The sequence below is a fragment of the Scardinius erythrophthalmus genome, assembly GCF_964197995.2.
Source record: "Scardinius erythrophthalmus genome assembly, chromosome: 4".
Lineage (NCBI taxonomy): Eukaryota > Metazoa > Chordata > Actinopteri > Cypriniformes > Leuciscidae > Scardinius > Scardinius erythrophthalmus.
This window is the reverse complement of record NC_138224.1, coordinates 12,893,239-12,913,397: the sequence shown is the minus strand read 5'-3', so window position 1 is coordinate 12,913,397 and position 20,159 is coordinate 12,893,239. Positions and strand designations below refer to the sequence as shown.

The 20,159-nt window shown below is 37.3% G+C and overlaps 1 protein-coding gene across 1 annotated transcript; it reads right to left on the bottom strand.

Annotated features, from left to right (window-relative positions):
- Positions 1–4,532: 4,532 nt before the first annotated feature.
- On the bottom strand, positions 4,533–19,495 carry etnk1 (ethanolamine kinase 1). The gene is made up of 8 exons (XM_081364035.1): positions 19,216–19,495; positions 15,861–16,120; positions 14,952–15,092; positions 13,856–13,998; positions 10,508–10,591; positions 10,250–10,410; positions 7,325–7,398; positions 4,533–7,235 (listed from the first exon to the last, which is right to left on the bottom strand). Exons 1-8 carry the CDS (start codon positions 19,360–19,362, stop codon positions 7,163–7,165), a joined length of 1,083 nt encoding a protein of 360 aa, XP_081220161.1. The 5' UTR covers positions 19,363–19,495; the 3' UTR covers positions 4,533–7,162.
- Between the last annotated feature and the right edge of the window lie 664 nt (positions 19,496–20,159).

Sequence of the window (20,159 nt, the reverse complement as noted above, 5' to 3'; positions counted from 1 at the left end):
GGGTCTATCTTCTAAATTCTGCTGCTGATTAGATTCCTGACATTACGCCAATAATATCAGTTTATATATTTTTTTTCTGCTCAGTAGCGATCGTGTTTTTCTCTTCCACTTGATTTGTGTATAGAATATTTAAGGTAGCAATGCAATATAAAGCACATATGCTCATCTACTGAAGTGTGATTCTGGAACTGTGAATAAATTGAATAAAACAGCAAAATAACAACAACAACAACAACAACAACAATAACATCTTCATTAAACAAAAAAGAGATTACCTTAGATAAAGTTTGATTAATATGTACATACAGTACCGGTAAAAGTCTGGACCCATTACTATTTTTAATGTTTTTGATTATTATGCTCTACAAGCCTGCATTTATTTGATCAAAAATACAGAAAAAAAAGAAACAGGAATATTCAGCAACTTTTTAATAATCAAAAATCCTGAAAAAAAGTATCACAGGTTATAAAATAAATATTAAGCACCATTTCTAACATTTGATAATAAATCAGAATATTATAAAGTTTTCTGAAGGATCACGTGACACTAAATTCAGCTTTGCATCACAGAAATATAACGTATAGTAAAATAGAAAACCATTATTTTAAATTTTAATAATATTTCACTATATTATTTTTTCTGTATTTTTGATCAAATAAATCCAGGCTTGATGAGCATAAGAGACTTCTTTCAAAAACATTAAAAATAGTAATGTGTCCAAACTTATGTAGTACTGTGTAAGTAAAAATATACTGCTTTTAAAATTAAATGTTGTATAAAAAGGTTAGGAATCATATTTGTTTCAAGTGTTTTTTTATTGGGGGTGGGGGGCCTCCAACATGAATTTTGCCTAGGGCCTCCTAATGTCTAGAACCGGCCCTGGACGTATCCATTAATGATGACAGTAATTCTATCAATGGAGACTTTATCCCATTGTCGAGAGTGCTTAAAGGAACACTGACATTGTCAGAGGCTGATTTGCTCCTGTTTTGAGTGCTGACAATTGCGTTCACACCATCATTTGTGTTCCGCAGACAGCAGGCCTGTAACAACACTATCACAGTCAGGATTTGCTCAGTGAAAAGGAACGGCGAGATTAGTTTTGGAGCCCTCTCGTAGAGTTAAGTGCCGAGCGGAGCTCTGATACAAAGCCCGTTTGATCCTCGGGGATTGTGGGATGTAAAGCGTTTGAGTCTGTCAACCCCTTTGTCATGATAGCACATGTTTTTCTCCATCTTCTTAGTCTGCTCGCCCGTCTCTATTGTTATTATCCGCTCTAGCAGCAGCTGTTGGCATTGTCATCGCTGTTAATCTGAGGGAATATCTTTAGCTCCCCGCGTTACGAACAGCTGTCGGTATTGTGCTAGAGTCGTTAATCTGATTCTCGATCTTTAGCTCCTCAATTTGAGGCTTTGATCTGGCCATTACGCCGCCTATTGCATGTATTCTTAGTTGTACATCTGAGCTGGAACTGTTCCACATCTGTAGACAAACATGGCAGCGGCCTGGTGTTGACAGATGCTTCTCCGCTGCAATCTTTCATCGGACAATGGCTTATTTAGTTGAATCTGAATCTATTTTAACAATTGCTCCTCCATTATGGGAACATATCATATCACGGATAACTCTGACAGAGTGGTTTGATTAAAATAATGTCAAAATGCACCTGGAATCCTGGATAGCCTAGGATTAAACCATATTCATTTAAAGGGACAGTTCACACAAAAAATGTAATTTCTGTCATTATTTACTCACCATCATGATATTCCAAACCTGTAGCCTATGACTTATAGAGGGTCTTTTGAAAATGTCTCAGTGTTTCCTTTTCCTTTTCCAAAGTTAATGGGGTCCAAAAGTGATGTTTTCGACCCCAATGGCTTTCATTGTATGGACAAAAACAAACATTACTTAATATACGTTGTATAGACTATGTTAATAGGCTCTATTGTGTGTGTGTATATATATATATATATATATATATATATATATATATATATACACACACTCACCTAAAGGGAACACCTGTTAAATTTTTCATTAATGCAATTATCTATTCAACCAATCACATGGCAGTTGCTTCAATGCATTTAGGGGTGTGGTCCTGGTCAAGACAATCTCCTGAACTCCAAACTGAATGTCAGAATGGGAAAGAAAGGTGATTTAAGCAATTTTGAGCGTGGCGTGGCAACTTTGACTGAAATAACCACTCGTTACAACCGAGGTATGCAGCAAAGCATTTGTGAAGCCACAACACGCACAAACTTCACTCATCTCCACTACAAATAGGAAAAAGAGGCTACAATTTGCACGAGCTCACCAAAATTGGACAGTTGAAGACTGGAAAAATGTTGCCTGGTCTGATGAGTCTCGATTTCTGTTGAGACATTCAGATGGTAGAGTCAGAATTTGGCGTAAACAGAATGAGAACATGGATCCATCATGCCTTGTTACCACTGTGCAGGCTGGTGGTGGTGGTGTAATAGTGTGGGGGATGTTTTCTTGGCACACTTTAGGCCCCTTAGTGCCAATTGGGCATTGTTTAAATACCACGGCCTACCTGAGCATTGTTTCTGTCCATGTCCATCCCTTTATGACCACCATGTACCCATCCTCTGATGGCTACTTCCAGCAGGATAATGCACCATGTCACAAAGCTCGAATCATTTCAAATTGGTTTCTTGAACATGAAAATGAGTTCACTGTACTAAAATGCATCTTTGGGATGTGGTGGAACGGGAGCTTCATGCCCTGGATGTGCATCCCGCAAATCTCCATCAACTGCAAGATGCTATCCTATCAATTTGGGCCAACATTTCTAAAGAATGCTTTCAGCACCCTGTTGAATCAGTGCCACGTAGAATTAAGGCAGTTCTTAAGGCGAAAGGGGGTCAAACTCAGTATTAGTATGGTGCTCCTAATAATCCTTTAGGTGAGTGTATATATGCCTGTTAACATATATATTTTCTCAAAATAATTTTTTTCTTATGCACTGAGCCAGAAATCTCCCCTTCAGTAGCCTAGCACACAAAACTTTTTAGTTACATTTTTTTTATTTTGTTTATGGTATTTACTTATTGATGGAGTGATAAAGAGATTTTCAAAATCCCCTCTGTAAAAACCTCTACTATGTCTTAAAATGAAACAAGAATGTAGAACCTGGCCAATTTCTGATCTGGAAATGTATGGAAATATGTGCATATTTAAACAATAGGCCTGCATTTGAGAAACAGTTGTTGTGATAAATCAAGTGAGTAAGTATGGTGACCTCTATTAGTTGAATTTTACTCTAATTCACCTGTGGTGTCTTGCCTGCCTTAATGATTTCCAGTAGTCATGAATGATAATATGATTTAGCGTTGACCCAGCCATTCTGTGATGTCTATAAATGCCGCCTGCCATAAACAAAACCGTCTTCATTAATACCCTCAAAACATCGGATCAGCCTTGCAGCTTATTAAAGTCATCTCATTGTGAAGACACACACATTAGCCTTGACAAGAGCTTCCATTAAACAATGAAAACTAATGAGGTTACAGTGAAATAAAACTAGATCGAGCAAGCCGAGTACAATTACCCCAAATATAAATATCCCCCCATGTTTAAAGAGCCATTAATCAGATAAAAATAGACTGAAGAAGTCTTTTGTGATTAACGAGGTGAGACTTGTGCTAATTACTGTTTCCTCCGCTTGTAATTAGGTTGGCACATCTAATCAAGATGAATGAACGCCCTGACCCGCTGCACATTGTTTGTGGCTCACAAACCCAGCGGCTTTTACATCTTTATTCCTCAAACCGTATTATCATGACCTTGTCTCTATGAGACACACTTCCATAACTGTGTATTGCTTTATTACACCCTCCTGCCGTGTGTTAAAAGAGATGCTGTGAATGAGAGCTTTGTCTGCTTACAGGTGCTTTTAAGCTTTTTCAGTCATTTAGTCCATGTCTACCACCTGTTGTGGAAAAAAAGAAGGACGCATGAATAGATGAGTGCATTGCGCACGGGCTTTTTGTTCGATGCATCTTGCTTTTAATAAGAGCGCAGAGAACTTTGAGAAGGCTGCAGGAAACAAACTTTTAGGGTTATATTATACGTAGCCTAAATGAGGCACAAGAATTGAACGAAACATCGATATGTTTTGCACTTGTAATTATTTCAGACGAGTGTTTAAAATATGACCTTTGTAAAATGGAAATAAGTTGAGGCGTGAATACAGATATTGAATTTGGTAATTAATGCAGAGCTCTTGGTGGAAGTCGCTGGAGGGACTGGAACTAATTCAATTACAGTCTGAACTGGAGCGCTGTTATAATTATTTCTTTCTGAAACACTCGGGCCTGCCGAGAACCTCTTCTGTGAACAAAACGTGGCTCAATCTATTGCAGTTTTGATTCGCTCTCTACATAAACACACTGAGCTCTCTGTGCGCACACCATTCCAAATAACTGTGAATTACATCAAATATTCTTCATGGCGCAATCTTTTACTTTTAAGCAGAATGACAAGTCAATACATGAAACGGGGCAAATAAACTTGTAGAATTTTATTTCCATTCAAGTGATTTGAAACAGAATCTACAATGCAACACTTTAGGATTTCATCCCCAGATTATTATTAAATCTACTTAACAGTACATCTGTTTAGATAAAAGAATATCTCTGTTTAGTTTTGGACAATCGACATTGTTTAATAATAAGCAAAGATTTTCTTTTACAGTTTAATTACAGTTGTACATACACACCTACACTAACAAAAAAAAACCGCCAACAGATGCTTGCATGAGGCAGTTCTATACATTATATGTTCACCAGAAGCACTTCATTGGATTAAAGTTGACATCACCACATCACTTCCGGTTTTATACAAATGCTAAAGAGTGCAAAGAAATCAGTTAATCATTGTAGATTATTATATATTTCCCAATATTATAGTGAACTTTTCTGGGTGTATTACTATTAAAAGAAAAGAAAAGAAAAGAAAAACGTAGCATTCTGTGTGGTCCTTGACAGTTCAGAAACATCATCAAGGTGCAAGCTTGACAGTTACAAAAGAACTGGCATAGGAAAAGAAGCATACTTCAAAATACATTAAAACAACCCGAAGTTCACAGTTTCTAGTATTTACACAATTGAATATGGTTGTTTGTAATTATAGGCAAACTGACATAGGAAAGTGAGGTAAATGAGGGTAGCCAGGCGGTGCGAAGGCAAGTCTCAGAGCTGAAGTTTGCACTAGAAAAATCTTGGTCACACTTTATATTACATTGCTCAGGAGCAGCGTCAGAAACTAACTGGAAATGATTTTTATGATGGCTTTTTACATCCATTTTACTTCAAATAACTTCATTGAAAGGGTCTGAACACAACTAAATCAGCAAAGAATAGAATATTATGAAAACAAATATTACACTACTGTTCAATAGCTTTTTCTAAGCTCTCTAAAAGTCTCATCAAGGCCGCATTTATTTGATCAAAAATACAGTACAAACTTAAAAGAGATGTTTAATATATATCTTAAATGTAATTCCTGTAATGCAACCATTACTTCAGTTGTCAATGTTGAAGACAATTATGCTTATGCTTAATATTTTTGTGGAAACCATAATCGGTTATTTTTCAGGATAGCAAAAAAATAACTGAATAAAAGTAAATCTTACTGACCCCAAACTTTTGAACAGTAGTGGTGCATGTAACAGATAAAAAAATATTTATATACTATATAAAAAAATAATAATTTAACACAAGGATGTTGTTTTCCACCACATTTTAACTTGTCAAGTCCAAATTAATTTCTGACTTTGGTTCGGAGTAAATTTCATTACTGTGTGGAGAGACTTGCGGATCCATATAAACACTATTTACTATAGCAGTTCAATTTAGTAACATGTGTAACAGGGTCCCTGTAAAATAAAGTGTTACCAAAATCTCTACTCCCAACATGTGCAGTTAAAACCATTTCTTAAGCAGAAAGAGTGGCCCATCGCAAGATAAAGTGGGGACTTGTTCTCAAAGCAGTCGATTTTGTGCAAAAAGGCCTGTCATGCGGACGGGGAGTATGAATACAAAAAGCTTTAGTGCGTCTAGCACGCGATGCCGTCGTTAAGGCTTCCAAAAATGACATCCATTACAAAGAATTCACCGATACCTCCAAGAAAAAAAGAAACAAAAGCACACGGCTCACGAGCAATCTCTTTACCAGCGGCATTTAAATAAGTACAAAATCCACCGTTCGAACTGTAAATATTACCATGTTATTTCTAATGTGGAAAAATAGACATGTGCATAATGTACAAGCAAGAAATATCAGCACTTTGGTGTGGGCTTCAGATTAGCTACCGGCTCATTGTAGCCACGGCTACTGTGCGTCTACCTTCTCCAAGCACCACGCTGAGAAAACAATTATGAATGCGTTATACAGTGGTTCACAGTGACATGATGAGGGAGGAATCGTCTGCCAGAAACAAACAACCAAGCTTCTATTGGTCCCTGAATCACACATCTTTTACCACAGCTGTGCCAGGAACAACCCTCGTAGGAACAGGCGGGCCAGAAGTGCGCCGTTTAGACAGAATCAGTGACTATCAATACAGTAAGCCCAATATTATCTTACAGTACGCAGATTTCTCCCCTTAAAAGTTGTGTAAACAAGCAGGAATGACCTTTAGGATGATAGTTAGTTGCTAAAAACAGACCCGGTGGCCCTCCTCTCTGTCTTCTGATAATAATTGTTGTTGTCTGAGGTTCCCTGTCCTTGGAGGATCGGTATCTGGGGAGCTTTTCTTTATTTGGGATTCTCCAAGGCTCACTCTTCACATACATTGGAAAGTCAAGGCTCCGTAGTAAGCCATCTTTTTGTCAGTTGTTTGCTTCCTCAATTGGCAATATCATGAACTAGGGCACTGGGGTGACCCTCTCTCTCGATCGCCACATAAAAGCGAGGAGGAGGAGGACGACGAGGAGGAGGACGACTAAGGTGCTTGGTTTTCTATAACACTAAACCAACTTTGAGTACGGAAATGATTTTGGGGCTTATCTAAAATGATGTGTTCAGACAAGAAAGTGCAGTGTTCAGTCTACGAACTGAAGAGGCCTCCAGCTAGTTCTAGTGTCCACCAGGGGGAGCCCTTCTCTAGAGTAGCGCAACACATGACCTGAGAGATTATTCTGGAAGGTTCAGTGACGTCACCTCTGGCTTCATCTTGAAGTACTGGCTGAAACGAAGAACTGCGTATCTGCAGAAGAAAATATGGTGGTCAAGAGTGAAAATGCATTGTTCAAAACTCAATAATATGGACATTGTTGTTGAGAAGATAAAACTTACCCCAAGAAGTCAAAGTCAATGGTGGAGTACTGAGCCTGGATTAATGCCCACAGTCCCCAGAAGAAATGAGATGCCTGGGGAGAACCAAAACCAAATACCAGGAGGAAAAATGAGGATAGCTTTAACTTTGGTAACACTTTATTTTACAGTGTCATTATGTTACATGTAGTAATAACTATAAATTATGCATAATTACACGCAACTAACCCTTAATCAAACCCCAATCCTAACCCTAGTCCTATAGTAAGTACATGAAGTTAATTATCACTAAGTACTTAAATGTATACTTACACTGTAACATGGACACCTTAAAATAGAGTGTAACCTTAACTTTGTATTTACTTTTTTCACAAAGGAAGAACTCAGGGTATAAATATAAAAATAAAAAATAATATTGGGTTAATTCATAAAATAATATTCATATTCATATCAGTGTTGTCAACTAAAACTAAAAAAGTTTAAAAAAAATATTTTTCGGTAATTGAAACAATGCTTCAGTATTAGATGAAAAACTTTGCAACTTGGAAACTAACTTAAAAATTACTGGGGAAAAAATGTAAGTAAAAAAAACCTGATCATATAAAAATAAAATTTATTTCAAAGTTTTAATAAATATAGAATATAAATATAACACTATTTTAAACAGTGTATGTAAATGATCACTGATTTATATATTACATATGAAACTATTTAGAACCACACCTGTGATATATATATATAATTTGATATTTTTTTGCATTAAGATGACGAGGTGGGCACTTAACTGTTATTACTAAAACAGGCTTCATTTAATAAATCTATTCATATTTATTTATTAAAAAATTCTTAACATTTTATTTTGATTTCGGGATAAAATAAGACTAGGAAATCTTCTAGACAGGCTTTGTTGGATTCACCCTGACACTGGAGTTAACTGTGACAGATTGTATGTTGTATTGTTGCTTGGAAACATTTGACCCACGCCTTTCTGAGCAAAGACTGCTTCCTTTTAGTGGATCCATTAAAAAAGGAAAAAGATAACTGCATGGAAGTTATTTCTGTTGATTCTGGATCACTGACAGCAAAGTAAAAGCTTATAAAATGTGGCATATATATAATAGCCCCTCTGATGAGACTGAATCACTCCTGCCATCATGTGAGTAAAGATCACGGGTTTGCTGGTCTATAATAAAGTCTTTATCCTGTTTTTCACTCAACTGCACAGAATAAATGTTTGTCTCTGCCAGATTCAAGGGTCCTGAACCCCCTCAAACACTATCTCTGAGCATATTCAGACCGTCTTTTATAAAACTCCATGTCTCCTGGCCGAAGCATGTGAAGATGGGTTTGTAAACATCAAGGTGCCACACTAAAGCAGAGTTTCAAGAAAAACACTACTGTTCAAAAGGTTAAGGTCAGGAAGTTTTTTTTTTTTTTTTGTCCCTTATGCTCACCAAGGCTGTATTTATTTGATCAAAAATGCAGTGTAAACAGTAATATTGTGATCTATTATTAAAATTTAAAATAATTGTTTTCTGTTTGAATATATTATAAAGTGTCATTTATTCCTGTGATGGCAAAGCTGAATTTTCAGCATCATTGTCATTGTCACGTGTCATTGATGTCACATGCTTCAGTGTCAAATCATTCTAATATGCTGATTTGATGCTCAAGAAACATTTATTATCATTATCAATGTTGAAAACAGTTGTGGTGCTTAATATTTTTGTGGAAACCGTAATATATTTTTATTTTGTCAGGATACTTTGATGAATAGAAAGTATTTATACGATTTTTTTGTAACAGTGTAAATGTCTTTCCTCTCATTTTTTGATCAATTTAACGCATCCTTGCTGAATAAAAATATTAATTTCTTTCAATTAAAAAAACAACAACATACTGACCCCAAACTATTGAATGGTAGTGTGTATAAATCATATAAATTATTGTGTGAACAATTTCTGTAAATTTTCTATTGATGTCCTCTTTGTAGCTATTTAAAATAGGCTTTATCAGCTTTTTTACACACCATCTTTATTTTCTTTTCAGCATCTTTACACAACTCTTACTAAGAAGATCAACCAAAATGTATAATCCAGCTGTCTTATTCAGTAATTATGGCTAAATCTGTTTATGGCAGCTTACATTACACCTACAGAATCAGAAAATGGCCATATTCTGATTAATATAATATTCTCGGGCATCGCTTTGGTTTTCTCTGTGCTTTCAGGAAAAAAGGAATCCAAAATGAAGGCAACAAAACACGCACATCCGTTCATCAAGCCTCACGCTGTGGCATTCCTCTTGCATTTGTTTTAGCGTCTCTCAAGGTCCCTCTCAGGGACAGGGAGAGAAAACGGTGCCTCCTTCAGTTTTGTTTGCCATATCTGAGAGCCAGAGGATACATTTTTTCTTTGAAAGCTTTTTCGCCCCTCCCGACAAACTGGAAATTAAAACGTGTCTGCCTGCTTTTAACACGTCTATTGATCACAAAAAGACTGAACTGCGAGAGTAAACTGGATATTCAATTAGTTTTCCTCTCTGAAGTAAATATCATCATCAAGCAAGGACTAAAGAGCAGGTGTGTGACTCAATCGTCAAAGAATGACCTGCGCGCACACACACACACACACACGTCCTCTCATTAGATGCCTGCGAATCTCTTTAAAGGTGTGCAGGATGTCAAGGCTCCTTCCCTGACTCCTTTAGATCACTATTCATACCTCGGTCTACATTTCAAGCGTCACTCTAATGCAGACCATCTACCTGCTAAATACTTAAACTGCTCACGGTGTTCCAGTTTGCTTTGTAAAATGCATTAAAGAAAGTAATTAATTAATTAATTATTGAAAAAACAAAAGCGTGATGTTTAGTTTGGCAGGGTGCAGATGGATCAAAATGCGTCATGATTCCAGACAGTGGCGGATAAATCCAGTTTCAACTCACCAAGGCGAAGCGGTTGACTTGCACGTACAGCAACTCCACTTCAGTGTTGGAGACCTGTGTGCCCTGTGATTTGTACTCTTTGTAGGCCTCCAGATAGGACCGGAGCCACTGCAACTGGAGCTCTCGCCCAGGATAATGGGTGTAGTCCACCTCATTCAGACCTGTCAATCACAAAAAGGCCACACCCACAACCATTCAAATTAGAAATCTTTCAATCCTGGTTAAGCAGGTTAGAATAGCTTCATTTTCGGGTCATACCTGCAAATTCATTGAAGTGATTCCCAATGTCATAGGCTTGGTAATTGTACCCAGCATATTCGTAGTCAATGAATTTGACATTTCCTGCAGGAGGGGAAACAAAAAGGAATTTGTTTAGAAAAGCTCATGGGCATTGCCTTCTTAACCCTTGTTCTTTTTTTTTACTGTAACAATCTATTGCCTGTATTAGCAAACCAACACTAAATGGACATTTTCTGCTATTTACATGACTGATCAAATCACATCTGGGAAAAGGAGTAAGGATTTGCATTCTGGTGCAAGACAACAAAGAATAAACAAATGATAGAAAGAGAAATAGACATGGGGACAGATTTCATGCACTCAGAGCATGCATGTGGAAAAAACAACATGCTATATTAGGTGATTCTTCAATTAGGGACACGCAAATATATAATTTAATTTTTTCACATCCAGTCAGAATGAACTGATCTATTGGATGATTTTGATTTTGTGCGTGAGATGGTATTGTTTTTTCAAGTTTTGGGCAAAAACATGTGTATATATATATATAGTTTCTGAATTAAAATTCTCAAATACTGATCATTTTGGAAATTATGCCAAAAATAGCTACTCTCTCTCAGATCACAATGCAACGTTCTACCAATGTTCATTATACCAGTATAAACCATGCTACCCTGTCAAGTCTCATTTCCACATAAATAAAAATGTCCCTGATTTGAACACTTTTCTTAATTTATAATGGGGGTGAAATTAAAAAGTTTAGGTGTAGGGGGGGATTTCAAAATTACAATACAATTTTTAAAGCTTTTATAATAATAATAATATAAAAATTATAATCCATCTTTTAAAACTAAAATAACATGTTATTAATTAAAAATGAAGTGTATCTAATTGATGAATCACTCATTTACATGAGCCTGCTGAGAGGAAAAGTGAAAAACTTGCAATCAGTTTTGGTTTTGTTTCGTTTTTTGAAGGAAAATGTGTATTATCAGAATCAGAATTATTAATTTTAGGGTATTTTCAAATGAAAACAAACACAATTCAAAAGTTGGCAAAGTCGTTGCAAGTTTTTGACCGTTTACAGGAAATCTCTTGGCTGGCAAAAGAAAGTGCGCCTTGCGCAAACAGTCTTCTGCTCAACACTGTAAAACAGTGAAAGGAAAAAGAGTGAAATAAAAATGAAGAAAGGCAAAGAATGGATAAACCGCTCAGGTTAAAGAAAGGTTTACAGCTTTGGAAAATGCATAGAAGAAGACGGCTGTGCTGTAAGCCCAGGGCTGGAAGAACAGAGGAGGTAAAGGAGAGAAAATGGGCAACGTCGCCATCTAGTGGCACATAGTCTGTATAGCAGTGGTCTAGCAAGCAATGATTTGATTGGTCAGGTGATGTGAACAGTGTTGACTTCAGAATACAAAGCCTTACTCCTCTCGGTCTACATATGTGTAATGTATTATTCGTAACACTGCCTGATAAGTTACATGTAACATTAGTGCACCTAATGTGTGTTTATGGCCTTTATTGCCTTGCATATGGCCAGTGCTCTAGAGCTTATGGTGTGTAAAAAAAAAAGTTTGATTGACATTGGACAGAAGTGTTGGTCTACAGAAAGAGACACGTGAGGTGGTTACCGGACCCGGTGGCGTCCTAGCGGGACACACTGAACACCTCCAGTCAGTGGCTATAGCCCTGTGCAGCAGATGAAGAGATTTGGGCAAACTCACATCTGTCACAGAACACACACAGCTTCACTGCAGAGAGGCCATTGGGCACCTCCCCCTTTAAGAACAAACACGGCTCATCTCATAAACGCACACCCCCACCACACAGCATCCCCATTGGTCGATTAGCCATCCAATGAGGCCCCCAAGTTACTGGCTCTATGCAAATGCCACGATGGCTTCTCGTGCAGGTCGAGCCTGTGGGACTATCAAACTTATTTGACTCCCCGAGTGTCAACGAAAGACATGAAAAACAAAAACAAGTATGCTCTCACTCAGACTGTTGCGTAACGCTCCCGAATCTTGCCTTCTATAGGTCTCGGCGTGAAGGGGGCTGAGTGTACAGGGTTGTCAAAAACTTAAACATTTTACTGTGAAAACTTCCTCCCACCCCTCAGTTTGTGTTAAAAGCGAGTTGGAGGAAGTGGCTTGGCTTTTTTCTGAAAACAGAGCCTCCTTCCTCTCTCAAAATTCAAATACAAACAAGTGCCCAAGGTCGTAGTTGCCTCCAAGCCCTGTTCTCGAAGCAGATTTCCATGACCCAATCTCTAATCGTCTGTTGTGAATTATTTACTGCTACAAGAACAGTTTTTAGGGGCAACTGATACCTTTAGGGCAACTAATACATGCTGGTGATAATCGGTTTGAAAGCCTCAAAAAAAAAAAAAAAGAAAAAAAAAAAAAAAAGGTGAGAGACAGGAACTACATGCTCTCAGACTACTGTGGCAGAGCAGCCATTTTCTCATACTCATATTCTTCCATGTGGGGTCATTCCTGTTATGCTGATGATTTTATTTTTCCCAATCATAGATGTCCTTATGTAATATAAAGCCCACATTATGGTGGAAGTCACATTTATTAATTTACATTAATAATGTAATCGTTTTAATTATTTTCAATTTTTTTTATTTATGTATATAATAATTATACACATTATTATTTACAGTTAATTATTATTATTTTTTTTAGTTTTAACACCTGAGAGCTTGACAAAAATGTCAACATCCACTCAAATCATCAAATATATCAAAAATATATGAATAAAACTGTTAATAATACCGATGGCAATTTTCCTTACCTAATTTATGTTTCAAATAACTAACATTTAAAAACATATTATTTTAGCTTTTATTTTCCTTCCTGTTTTTTTTTTCTTGCCATTGTATAAATAAAGCTGAAGTGCCTACGCCTGACCACAGCATATTTATGAAAGTCTGGTACAGTATTTTATTGAAATACTTCCTTATTTCAAATGAAAATGAAAGGACTGAAACCGTTCTGCATAACAGGAATGACCGGAGTCACACTCTCTCACTCTCCATCCTGTGGCTCAGGTAGCGCAGACAGTCGCCAGTCTCTACATCATGAAGAGAGTAAACAGCATCACAGCAACATTCCCCAAAGCAAACAAAAACACACTTTTGCTTTTGATTTTCAAAACAGAAAACACATTTTATGGAAACCAGTGGATTCTCCTGATCCCTTGATGAAATTGGATGAGAATGTAATATGACCATCCTTTAGGAAAGGTCATCCACGCTATATTTCAGAGGTGAAAACACTGAATTGAAGCCTACCTTAGGCAGGGGGGTTGGGGAAACAAACGCTGTGGCTCAAGGAAGCTGTTGGGGTTTGTAGGACTCACCTTCCTTTTGGTTGTAGATGATGTTCTTACAGAGCAGATCGTTGTGACAGAGAACGACTGGGGAACCCAGTTTAGAAAGGTTCTGCTGAAGCCAGATCATCTCGTCTCTAAGACACGCGGAGCTGGGCACCTCACTGTTCAGCCTGGGGACAAATGACACATACATGCATTCAGAAAACACAAACAAGCTTTTGTGTTCCAGCGTGATTCAATTAAGGCACATTGTACCCACACCTGCCTTACTTAGTCAGATAAAGACCATCATTTCCGGCTCTGATGCCAGACTACGTAAAAAAAATATGATTGTCTATAAATAGTAAAGTAACCACAGAGACAGGCATGTATTCTGTTGGCACGGGTTGTTGCACAATAACGGATTGCGCCTCTAAGGCATGAATACAATCCGTTTTTAATCCTACACTAAATTCAAGCCTACCTGAACTATTTCTTTTGCTCAAACTTGACTTGGACAAACACTCTAGCAACATGCATAACAATGTGGTAAAAAAAAAAAAAAAACCTCCATGTCCTAGTTTTGCACGTACAAGCACCACTCATATTTCCTTCAAATTTAGTTGTATCAGCAAAAATTGATCAATAGACATTTTATGGGCATTTCCGACATTAGAGAGGCAGTGAATTTCAGAACAGCCTCCTTGACTTTTCAATTTCTCTTTTTTGATAAGTTTTATAATTGATTCCTTTTTCTTTCTTTATTATCTTGCCTTGTCTTTTAGTCGTCTTATTTAAAGCACATTCAGAAGCTCTCTTTAAGAGTTATTTTTAAATATTATTATTATTATTATTAAAGATTATTTCTGCTAAATTAATTTGTATTTTTTTAATGCGTGTTTTTCTGAACTTGCTCCTGTGCAAACATATCTGTGCCAGGATTAGTCATGTCATGTGGCATTGGGAGGACTTTCAAACCACAGTGTAATAAGCAAAGCATATTTTCTTTATGTATTTTCGGTTCGTCATCGCAAGTGAAGTTGACAGTATTGACAGTTTCAGGGTGTCACACAAGCCTAAAGCTGTTATTCTACATGTTCTGATTCGCTGAAAAACGTCAAAGCATAATTTCAATAAAGCTCACCTCTGGTCCATCTCAGGGTCCTCAAAGTGTGTAGGAACGAGAGAAAAGTACTTGCTCATTCTCAGCCAGAGGTCTGACTGGGGCACCCAGCCGTTGTGGGCATGTATGGCATGATATTTTGCCATCTGCCTTGCAATGTTCCTGTAAACAAATAAAATCGGATTATTTTCAGGTTCAGATTCAATTTTCATTTTTGAACCCTACAGTGTGTAATATACTTACAAACCGTTCAAAAGTTTGGGGTCGGTACGATTTTGATTTTGTCTCTTATGCTCAACCGCCAAGGCTGCATTTATTGGGTCAAAAATACAGTGAAAACAGGAATATTGTAAAATATTATTACGATTTAAAAACAACAGTTTTCTATTTTAATAGATTTTAAATGTCATTTATTCCTCTGATGGCAAATCTTAATTTTTAGTAGCCAGTCTTCAGAAGATCCTTCAGAAATTATTCTAATATGCTGATTTGATCCTTAAGAAACCTTTTATTATTATTATTAATGTTGAAAACAGTTGTGCTAAAGAACATTTATTTGAAATAGAAATGTTTTGTAATGTTATAAATGCCTCTCATGATCAATTTAATGCTGAATAAAAGTATTCATTTTTTACTAACCCCAAACTTTTGTATACAGTGCATTTAAAATAGTTTAACCGCCAGCATTGTATCACGTCATCACCCTGCTAACACAGTAGCCTTGTTCTCTCACAGCTGTCTGAGACCCGAAACGTATTGGCAGGAGGCCTGGGTCAGTGTGCAGTGCGTCATTCATGTCTTAAAGGATTACTGGGTAAGGTTTGGGGTTTTGAGACAAGTTGTCTGTCTAGTTGGAGGTCAACGCCGGTATCTCCATCTCAGTCACGCCGTCCTGAATCAATTAGCTCACTTGAACATACAGTTTCTAACCTGAAGACGGCGGAGCTTCGGATGTGCTCGGGCTCCAGGGCCACACCCTCCAGAAACTCATAGCACAGGCCATTGTTGAAGGTGCAGTAGAGACGTGGAGCGCACCGGTGTGCCTGCAGGACACGGAAGCTCTTCACTTCGTTTTCACGGTCCACAAACAGTTCCGTCTTGTTCCCGTAGACCCGCACCAGGACCACTTCCTGCATGGACCCGCCGACGTAACAGCCAATCAGCTTGTTTGTGATGCCGTCGGTGAAAAACTGCAGAAAGAGGAAGAAAAAAGTAAAGAGGTCATCTTTTTCAGCTCGCTCAGATGGTTTGAGGTTAACCTTTCGTTATGATGCTCATTAAAAGACTCTTTGTTGGCATCGGTATCACATGCCTCGAGTTCCTTTTAGGTTTTTTTCGCCACTTATTTAGGATCAAAACCGGCACAAAAGCTGGTGCATTCAGTGAGACCGAGCTGAACAAATTTGCATTGTCTACTAATGGAGCGTGTTTGGGACACCGAGCATTCCAGGCCACAATCATCTGTACTATCTGGGATTGACTGGCAGTGGGCGGAACGTCAGGAATTTGATTTCTGCCAGGGTCAGAGCCTGGCATGTGCTGAGCTCTCAATTTTGTTTCAAAGTTGATGAAAACAACCCAATACATATCTAGTTTCCCTCCCACATGCGAGCGACGTGACACACCCCTACCAACCCCGTTTATACAAGGAAACAACTGTTCGACACCTCAGGCTATAAAATGTTCAGCTTACAAGAATATTATTACAGACTGTGCTGACTTTTCATTGGGATGGAGCCTTAGGACGTGCGGGTTTACACTATAATGTGGAAGTGAGTTCATTTGGGGTTTATTTGTAACTAAAAGGGACAGATGTCGCTCAAAAACCTGTATAGTTTTTGAATTAATATATTTTGAAGAATATCTTAGAGTTGTTTTCATACAGTGAAGATCAATGGGGTCCAATGTTGTTTGGATGCTCTTCAAAAACCAGAATTACTCTGGCAAAATCACTGTATGACCATTAAAGCACCAATTAGGCCTATATTCTGGAAATTTCCACACGACTCGATCTCAATCCGAAATGCAGAGGACGTTCGATCCAATGCCATTACTAAGCACTTGAAAAACTTGATTCAACGTGTCTCCCCTGGTGCACGGCTAAAGAAAAGATTTCTTTCACAGTACTCAACAACACCAAGGTGACGGAAACCTGAACCATCATAATAAACATGGTTATTGCCGTGATCAACAGTCAATACATACAGGTTCTGTAATTAGTGGAACTGACTGACTTAAAGCTTCCAAGAAACTCTGTGACATGTTGCTTTTCTGGAAAGACCGAAAACTTCTAGGAGAATGAGAAGTCATATGAAATGTATTTGTTCTTGGAAAACTCCTTTGCTGTACTCTTGATTCCACCCAACTCAGGTTAATCAATCATGTATGAATGCAGTGGGGTGTACAGAGCAGTGTAATGTCACAGCCATCTTTTTTGTGTCAGCTGTAAGCATACACCTAATAGTCGTACAGTAACTTCACTGGATAGCAAACAAATGTCTTTACTTGAATGTCCCACACAAATATTGACTTCAACTCATTTTAGAAATGAGGAATGCTGTATGACCATAATGCACTGCTGCAGGAAGAACATTTGGAAAATATCTTCCTCATACTTCATACATATGTCATTTAAAACCCACCCAGATTCTCATCGAACGGAAGTTAAACAAATATCACTTTATAATAACTTTCATTAAGAACATTACCTAGCATTACTACGTTCTATAATTTTTAACAAATGGTCATTCAAAAGTTTTTTTTTTTTATGTCGGTAACACTTTATTTTACAGTGCCCTTGTTACAAGTAGCCTAGCTACTATTGTAATTACTATAAATTGTGCATAATTACATGCAACTAACCCTAATCCTAACCTGATGTGTTGTTAATATTATTATAACTCAGTACTTGGTTCTAGTACCTAAACAGTACTAGCAAAGTTGGAATTAAACACTAGTAACTATTGGGATAGAATTAAGTACCTACACATACTTAGAATAATTAGTAAAACTAGAATAGGTATACCAGCAACTATTGTAATACACTAATAACAAAAAAAGAATATTTTTTAAATATTAAAAACTTTTTACCATGCAATTCTGACTCTTTTTCTCAGAATTGTGAGACAAACTCGCAATTGCGAGTTATAAAGTCTGAATTACGAAATATAGACTCGTAGTTCTGAGATATCTCAGAATTCAATTCAATTATTCAATTATTATTTTATACGAGATATAAATAAATTTGCAATTCTGACTTTATTTCTCGCAATTGCAGGATCATATCCCGCAATTCCGACTTTTTTCTGTGAGATATATAAACTCACAATTGCGAGTTATGAGGTCATAATTGCGAGTTCATATCTCACAATTCTGAGAAAACAAGTCAACTACTTGTCAGAATGGCAAGATATTTACTCGCAATTGTGAGGAAAAAGTCAGAATTGCGAGTTTATATCTCGCAATTCTGACTTTTTTTCTTGGAATTGCAAGTTTTTGTCCCGCAATTCCGACTTTTTCTGAATTGCGAGATTTTATTTCTATTGCGAATTTATATCTTGCAATTCTGACTTTATAACTCGCAAATAGGTTTCTATATTTCGCAGTTCTGAGGAAAAAGTCACAATTGTGAGATTTAAAGAGATAAAAAAAATAGTCAGATTTGTAAGATTAAAAAGTCGTAATTTTTTATATTTTTGGGAAACAAATAATTTGGGAAACAAAGCTTCCATTGGAATAAGTATAAGCTACTAGTAATGAACAATTAGCTAAGAGTAGCTAAATGAAAAATATACTAACCACTATTGTAATACTTTTTCTAAATTTTTAATAAGTAATAACATAAAATAGATACTAAGTAGTTTAAAGGAAGAAGTAATAACAACAAAAAATACAATGCACAAATTCCAAGGATCCACCACCCACCTTCCTCCGTTTGCATTTTGCTTTATATTTATTGCTGTTGCTGTAATAATTGCAATGATGCAATAAATACTTGTAGCATGCAAGAGAAATATATTTTAATGAATGAGTGTTCCAAGTTCCAACATAAGCGCTTTGACAGCTCGCATTGGCTGCTGTGTCTCTGCTTAGCGCCATGGTGCGACGGGGTCTAGTATCTGGTGACGCAGCTCACGATTTCAAGGCGCAGCACGCTTAACTTCGCTTTTTGCATTATATAAGACGTTAAAAGAGTTGCAGTCAGCACATGCCGACTCTCCGCTCCAGTTAGGGTCGGCGTGCGACCAGCCGAATTGTAAGCGACGAGATAAGACATGAGAATTACCTTCATTTTGACCTCAGAAGGTTTCCAGTGGGGTCTGAGCGTCTTGATGAGTTTCAGCGCTCCGGCTCTGTAATCGTGCTCATCTACCGTCACGTCTAATTTAGGAACCGCCGGTGCGCCTTCTGGGACATGGATGTACTTTGCCATTGCTGTAAATGCTCGCTGTTGTTGCTCTGAGACGGGGAAGATTCAATGAATGCGCTAATGTAAAGCAGGGTGCGGATTTAAGCTCAGGTTCTGCTCGGTTACGCCTCCAGTGGTGCTGTTCGATTCGCGAGTCAATCGTTCTTTTCAGACGGTTCTGTATTACGATTCAACTGAACCGATTCTCTAAATGTGAAAATTCGGTCATTTACTTGATGTGTCATACTGTTAAAACATGTAGGCCTAAACCTTTTTTTGTTATTGTATTTAACACCGAAGGAAATGTTCTCAAAAAGATCCAATGAATAGCGTAAATGAATGGGGATTTTCTTATCCCTGTAATATTCTATATATTTTAAAACGATCCGTGATGTATATTGTGTTTTTGAATCACATGTTATTAATTGAAGTTTTGTATACCGTGTTGCTGAAAAATATTTTGCTATTATGTTATGATTATGTGTGTGAGGAAACAATTATGCAGGTTTGAAATAACAGGGGTGAATAAATGACAGAATTTTCATTGCTGAATTTACATCCTATCGATCACTAATCATAAACAACACATAACTACACACCGGAAATATAAACACGAAATATTTTACTTGAGCGATGATTGAAACAAATCAGTGAATCAGCTTTTGAACCGGTTCACCAAAGTGAATTATGCGAACGAACCGATTCGCTAGAACGATTCGGACTTCTCAGAGTATCAGATGATCTACCACCCCTGTGTGTTAGGAGACTGTCGCGGTGCATGCTGGTACTATATGACTCACACTGCTTTGCATCTGTAGCTT

Coding starts and splice junctions, on each gene's coding strand:
- etnk1 (XM_081364035.1), bottom strand. CDS start 19,362: ATGGCAAAGTACATCCATGTCCCAGAAGGCGCACCGGCGGTTCCTAAA. Junction 10,411..10,507: donor TCACTTCAATGAATTTGCAG/GTATGACCCGAA, acceptor TGTGATTGACAG/GTCTGAATGAGGTGGACTAC. Junction 7,236..7,324: donor ATTGACTTTGACTTCTTGGG/GTAAGTTTTATC, acceptor TTTCTTCTGCAG/ATACGCAGTTCTTCGTTTCA.